General features: G+C 40.2%; 1 protein-coding gene across 3 annotated transcripts; it reads right to left on the reverse strand.

The window, feature by feature from the left end:
• Positions 1-972: 972 nt before the first annotated feature.
• Positions 973-3,833, reverse strand: LOC110775619 (uncharacterized). 3 transcript variants are annotated; one of them, XM_056828382.1, is made up of 6 exons: positions 3,637-3,833; positions 3,144-3,214; positions 2,772-3,052; positions 2,469-2,549; positions 1,403-1,812; positions 973-1,211 (listed from the first exon to the last, which is right to left on the reverse strand). In XM_056828382.1, exons 1-6 carry the CDS (start codon positions 3,671-3,673, stop codon positions 1,171-1,173), a joined length of 921 nt encoding a protein of 306 aa, XP_056684360.1. In that variant the 5' UTR covers positions 3,674-3,833; the 3' UTR covers positions 973-1,170. The 3 variants fall into 3 exon arrangements, with proteins under 3 accessions (XP_056684360.1, XP_056684361.1, XP_021835919.1); XM_056828383.1 differs by having other exon boundaries at positions 1,370-1,812; positions 3,637-3,832; XM_021980227.2 differs by having other exon boundaries at positions 1,341-1,812; positions 3,637-3,832.
• Between the last annotated feature and the right edge of the window lie 3,401 nt (positions 3,834-7,234).

The following is a 7,234-nucleotide window of genomic DNA, read 5'->3' on the forward strand; positions in this document are numbered from 1 at the left end:
TAGAAAAATATAATGTTGATCATCCAATCAAGGAGGTTGACAATTTTATCAATCTAGAATTAAAAGTTGTTGGCAAAAATAAAAATTATCCAACTCATGGATAAGAGGCGTAATCAGTTTTGGGTAATTATTATTTCGAACAATGAAAATCCAATTGAAGCAAAAGTTTCGAGACTTAATCACGAGCAAACACTCAAAATTGTGTGTGTGATACAGTCTCGAGGGGTAATTTGTAGGCACGAAAAATTCGTTGATGTGTCACATTGGATATTATTTGGGTCAAAAAGTCAAAGTATTGAGTCGTTAATTATTTGACGGTCAATGAAATTAATTGATTTGGGTTCCTAAACTAATTTGCCCCATTTTAGTTATTTCAATTGAACTTATTTATTTTAACGGTTAAACTTAACAAAAATGGGTTAAATGGTTATAACGGGTCATGACTACCAAGTCCAAACAAAGAGGCCCAATGTACATCAAAACCCTAAAAGTTTCTCCGTCTTATAAATATGACTTTTACTTCATTTGGAGAGGAGAGGAGAGGAGAAACAGACGGCAAAACCTAAAACTCTCAAATCCTCTCCATCAAGTCACAACTCTCTCCCTAGAAAAAAAAAAATCAAGTTCGGTAGCCCTTATTCGAGAAGATCAAAAGACGTGTCGTTTTATTCTACATCAATATCCTTGAGCGAGATCAAGCCCGAAGGCCCTCATTCAAGAATCAAATCCGTCCGTGTACCAAATCAAATTAGTTCAAATATTAGAGATTGTATCAAGAAACTTTAAAAATCAATAAAATAAATATTTTGTTCACATATTTTGATTCTTTTATTTTGCAGACTTTTGTGTTTACAAGTATATACATGTGGGAGGCGAGAACTCTAGAACAACATGATCACACACAACGTTGCATAACTATACGCAAATTTAACATTTTAGGAGTAGACACCGAAATGAGCCATCAAGTTGATATGGAGTAAAATAATATGCCCTTCCAATTTTCAAATCCAATGCACTTTACAACAAACTGAGACATTTAACAAACTAAAAAACCCACATTGTTTCACCGAAAACTAGAGGAATGTAAGTACCGAATACAAATTAGTACGTACTACAACTAACTAACTATTAAACTCAAAATCAAAAGCACCAATGCTTGCCAAATACATATTAAGCACAACAAACAGCTCCTGCGCTTCCACACAGAAGACCTGCAAGAAATGCGCACCGTCATCAGTAGATTAAATTCCACTTTATCTTCAACAAGGTAGCTAACAAGGTAGTAAAAACACCACAAACAGTCACCTCTAACACTAATAGTAATAAGTTTGGACACTTACACTAATAAGTTAGGAAATAATCACAAAACCTTTTGTGGATAACTAAGTGGCGGATGGCGAACCTCGAGTGCCATGAAAGCGACAAAAGTTATGGACAACGTTTAGTAACTCGGTCAACTTGGTTTGCATGGCTTTTCTCTCATTCATCCATACTTTTTTTTCCTTCCTCCATTCTTCATTTTCCTTCTCATTTTTCTCATTGGTAGCCTTAGCCATTTTATAGCTTTCTGCGGCCACTTTTTGGCTTTCCTCTACCATCATTTTCAATTCTTCAACTTGAGAGCTTAATTGACAAGTCGTGGGAGATGATACCAAGGAGTGAGGAGGAAAATACTTCTTCAAGTACATTTGCGAAACACTCCCTAAATCACAACTTTTACCTTCCGCAGCCTCCAAGCACACATCATCATCAGGGTCTTTCGCAATTCCTTTTTTCTTAGAGTCATCAAGCTTCACATTATATTCGTCATGCCTAGTATTGTAGACAAGTACCAAATGGGTAAAAATGATCGAGTAGGTTGTTATTTTTATTCAGGTTGTTAAAACTGATGTAACAACATCACTTCAGCCTTGACAGAGCTACATATTGACCTCCATATGAAGAATGAACAAAAATGTTTTTATTTTGACTCAAAAAAGGACAAAAGCCTTGGAAATTGATAGTGAAATTTGGTCCTAGATCTTGACTCAAAAAACATAAATAAAGAGCACAATTATTAACACTAAAAAAAATTAGATAACAGGTAACGAGCAAATTCCCATGCTATCAAAATCGAATTTTTTGTGTCACTCAAAGAAAATACATAAGATTGAAGACCAAGTAGTATTATCATGTTGTCCATAGATTAAGAAGATGATTGAGCCACACAAATAAAATTTCGCAGCAAGGAATATACTGAAAATCAATCTTCATTGTATAAGAAATGTTTTCAATATGGCTTCTTATTAACCAAAAAAGTGGATTTTACATAACCTGCTGTAGGTTTGGTGATTTTTCTACATCCAATTTGGTTTTCTAGGTCCAGGAAAAGTGAGATACTTCCATCATAATTGCTAAGACAGATTCAATAAGATCAACTTATTTGCTATGTAGAACAGGTAACAAAAGCACATATAACAAAGTCTTACCCTTGACCATTGTTTTCATCAACTTGATCAGCAGCATTTGGCAGACGTGTATCCCCTCTTTTCCGTTTTAATTTCTTCTCACTGGACACACCAAGAAAACACAAGGTGGAGTAAGAATACAAATCATAGTAACAAAACAGAAACAGATACAAAGGAATTCCCATGTCATCACAACACCCAAATTTATGTCTCACTGAAAATGATATCAAGCATTGATAAACAAATAAGATTTCTCCGTTTGATATACAACAGGCAGAATTCAGGATTTAAGAAATGTAAAAAAAGTAACGAGACTTTTCCCACCTTAAGATGTGTTCTTTAACAGTTGCATCTTGAATGATAGTTTGATTGAGAATAGTAGGCAATGGACAATCATGATACAAGTAGCCAACCAAGTGGATTGGTCCAGGACCTTTAACAGAAAAGATGACATCATGAGGTCCTTCAAAGACATCATTCAAGGCATACGATTCACAACAATGCAACCTTAGAGAGCACAAGTAAACTCCATTGTTATCCCTGTATTTGACCGACAACAAACTTCTTTCCTTGTTAAGTTTATCAACACCATACCCTAAAGTGGCCTGCAATACAAACATAAATTATGTCAAACTTGTTCAAATATAACCAATTTAATTAATGAATGTAGCTTAAAACCTAGAGAAATGAGCAGACCCGACAGATTCGAAGACGCTTGTTGGGATGTAAGCTGATAGTCACAGGTTTTTCCCGCGAAACTTTGAGGCCTTCGTCAAACAAAAACAATCATTTTAACTAATTAATAATGATTAGTGACACAAATTAATAGTTGAATACTAGTACAATTTACAGCACAAATTAAAGAAATCAATCCATCACTTAATCTATCTAATCAACTAACAGTATAGTTTGTCTCATGAATATACATATGGAAGGCGAATTCTAACAACATCATACTTAAACGGTATACCTAATTGAATATGATTAATAGAACAAATTAAAATCATCAATCACAAAATGTATGTAATCAAGTAACTACATAATCTCAACAACATATATATCAGAATTGGACATGAATTATGAAACTATGAATCGAGTTAAATCTAACAAAATTTCGTTCTTTTCTTATATAAATCAAATGGTTAAATAAGAAGAAAAATAAAGTAAAAGAAGAAGGAAGTAGAATTACCCCAATTAGAGAAATCAGAAGGTTGAGGAGGTTTCATAATAATTTAGGTTTAAGTTTGTAGAAGAAATGACGATTGAGGAACTGCAACTGCTACTGAAGGAATTGTTTAAGGAGGAAGGAAGAGTTGGCTCGTAAACCAAGGTGAGTTCACACGCACTAAACTCGCCAATGCCTTTTTCCATTCTGTCTTTTCAACTTCTGAAACTCTTAAAAGCGCGCGTAATTGATTTTACCAATTTACCACTACCATCAGTCCATCACTAGGAGTCTATGACGTCTCTAATCGTGACACAGGCTACAACGTCCACTCGCAAACTTATAATTCCTCTGTCTTTTAATACTAGCAACGTTTGTGTGTCCCTCTAGGGTTTCTTGGCTCTTGGGAGGGTTTTTCTAGCTAATTGGCTAGCATTTTTCCTCCAATTCTCGGAGGTTTTTGCTCGATTTCCTGTCGAGATTAGGGTTTAGGCTGTATTGATCTGGCACGATGGTGGATGTCACAACCCATGAGTCTCCCCCACGAAGGGAATCTGATACGGAACCGGAGGAGGAGGAGGCCGAATGGGAGTTCGGTGGAGATGAGGAGGAGGAATCGAAGGTGGCTTTAAGCATGGTGGGAAAACTATGGACTGAACGGTGCATCAATGCAAATGCCCTAATTGCAACCATGAAAAGAATCTGGAACCCTAAGCATGGTATGGAGGCTAATTGCATCGAAAAAAATGTCTTTTTTTTTTCAATTCCACCATTGGAGAGATAAGGAGAGGGTGATGGAAGCGCAGCCATGGCACTTTGAACGACACATACTGGCCCTATCAGACGTACCTGCTGAGGCAAAGCCCTCAGAAATCCCCTTACACTCTACACCGTTCTGGATACGAATTTACGACCTACCACTGGTGGGAAGATACAATGATGCAAATGCTAGAACTTTGGGGAACAAACTCGGTACGTACATGGGGATTGACAAGTCAGACATTATCGGAATCAACAAGTCCCTCCGCATCCGAACGTTGGTGGACTTGAGAAGACCTCTCAAACCAGAAGTAACCCTTAAAATGCGTGGAGGCAATACCGCAAGCTTCAAGGTGAAATATGAAAAGCTCCCACTGTTTTGCTTCGTATGTGGAATGCTAGGGCACGGTGAGAAAGACTGTGACAGCGCCTCGCACACCCAAAACCCTAAGCGAACCTACTCGGATAAGCTTAGAGCATCGCCATGGCAAGTTAATAAGGGCGAGGTGGATGAGGAAGGACAGACCGGTACATGTGCCAGGAAGCTGTTTGTGAGGAAGGAAAAGCCGGTGGGATCAACTGTGACGAAAGAAAAGGTACTGGATGTGGTGGAGCAACTAAAGGGGGTCACCCTAACTGTGGAGAGAGGTGAAAGTGAGGAGAATGGAGTGGAAGAAAAACAACAGGAACAACATATAGAGCAGGGTACAGAATCACAGGAGCCAGAGGAGGAACATGCCTCAATTACACCCATACAGGCACCGGCTGCCACCCAACTGCTTGCCTTTGAGGTAGGCACAGGACCGACTAGCTCAAACAGGCTTCGAAAGGTGCAAAGAGGGATCCGACGAGTCACGTCGGGGAACCAACATGTGGCTGTTTGCGGGAAACGGAAAGACCTAATGGACATAGATGTTTTTGAACCAGGAGGTATGGAAGCTGAAACAAAGAAGTCGCGAGGTCGGGGGGTAGAGGCAGCAACATGGAATACGAAGGAAGTAGCGGAGGTTGCCCAGCAACCCCGCGAACAACAATGATTGGCCTTTCTTGGAACTGCCGGGGGTTGGGGAGCCCTCGAGCAGAAAATGCGCTCAAAGGCGTATTACGAATCGAACACCCCAATTTCGTCTTCCTCTCGGAGACAAAATTAAAAGGTAAGGAGTGGGAGAGTGTCAAAAGAAAGGTGAATCTTCGCAATTTTGTCTGTGTGGACTGTGAAGGAGAAGGGAGGCACCGTAGTGGTGGACTTGCCATGTTCTGGGACGATAATATTAACCTATCCCTGCAATCATACTCGCTGCATTACATGGACTTTGTGGTGGATAGGGGATTGACAACTCAGTGGCGCCTAACTGGAATCTATGGATACCCAACAGAAGGCACGAAGGAGGAAACGTGGAAGCTTATGAGGGAGTTGGGTAGGGACAACGACCTCCCATGGATGTGTGTTGGCGACTACAACTGTGTGCTATATCATGATGAAAAGATTGGTGGAAACCCTGTAGACCAACGGGACCTTGATGGGTTCAAACAAGCTGCTGATGCATGTAGTTTCCGTGATATATGCTATGAAGGTATACCCTTCACGTGGTCCAATAATAGGGAGGATGAAGACAATATACAGGAGCGCTTAGACCGTGCACTTGTTACAGACTCTTGGTTTGACCGATTCCCATGCTCTATGGTCGAACACTTACCTCGGAGAAGGTCGGATCATGTGCCACTAAAGATCTCCATCAGAGAACAAGTCGAGGTCCGCAAACATAAGAAAAGAAGAAAGGGGTTCAAATTTGAAAAAGAATGGCTCCGAGAGGATGAATGTGGAAATATTGTTGCAGATGTGTGGTGCACGAACACTAGCAGTGACGCTAGAGGCAAAGTAAGTGCATGTGCGGGTAAACTTCGAAGCTGGAGCAGTACACGCTCGACTGATTTTGTGAAAGATATAACAGAAAAGAGGGGTAGAATGAAAGTCCTAATGTCTATGACACCCACATCACAAATACTGCAGGAAATGCGTGAAGTGGATGCTGCAATAGATGAGCTTGAAAAGTGGGAAGAAACTTACTGGGCACAGAGAAGTAGGCAGAACTGGCTCCGAGATGGAGACAAAAACACCACTTTCTTTCACAGGAAAGCAGAACAAAGGCGTAGAAGGAACACCATAAAGGGAGTGTTTGATGGTGGGGGAACATGGAGAGATGATGAGGAGGAAGTGGAAGCAGTATTTGTCTCCTATTTCAGCACTTTGTTCGAATCCAGTGGAGGCAACGAAATGGACTTAGTACTTGAGAAAGTCCAAAGAAGAGTAACTGCAGAAATGAATGTTGACCTCACGGCTACGTACACAAGGGAGGAAGTAATCATGGCTTTGAAGCAAATGCACCCCACAAAGGCCCCGGGACCGGATGGAATGCCCGCTTTATTTTACAAGAAGTTTTGGGGGATTGTAGGGGAGGATATAGTTGCGTATGTGCTAGATATTCTGAATAATGGAGCACCGATCGAACAAATCAATTACACATACATTGTTCTCATTCCAAAAAAGAAAGTCTGTGAATCTACGAAGGACTACCGACCGATTAGTTTATGCAATGTGTTGTACAAAATGGTCTCGAAAGTGCTGTCAAATAGACTCAAAGCTACCTTGCCCGATGTAATTAGTGAATCCCAGAGTGCCTTCGTCCCGGGACGACTTATTACTGATAACGTTCTGGTCGCACATGAGATGTTTCATTACCTACGGAAAAAGAAGAAGGGGGCCAAGGGCTACATGGCAATGAAGCTAGATATGAGCAAAGCATACGACAGAGTGGAATGGGGGTTCGTTAAAGGGATGATGCTGAAACTTGGTTATGATACG

Source organism: Spinacia oleracea, chromosome 5 (assembly GCF_020520425.1).
Source record: "Spinacia oleracea cultivar Varoflay chromosome 5, BTI_SOV_V1, whole genome shotgun sequence".
NCBI classification, from domain to species: Eukaryota; Viridiplantae; Streptophyta; class Magnoliopsida; order Caryophyllales; family Amaranthaceae; genus Spinacia; species Spinacia oleracea.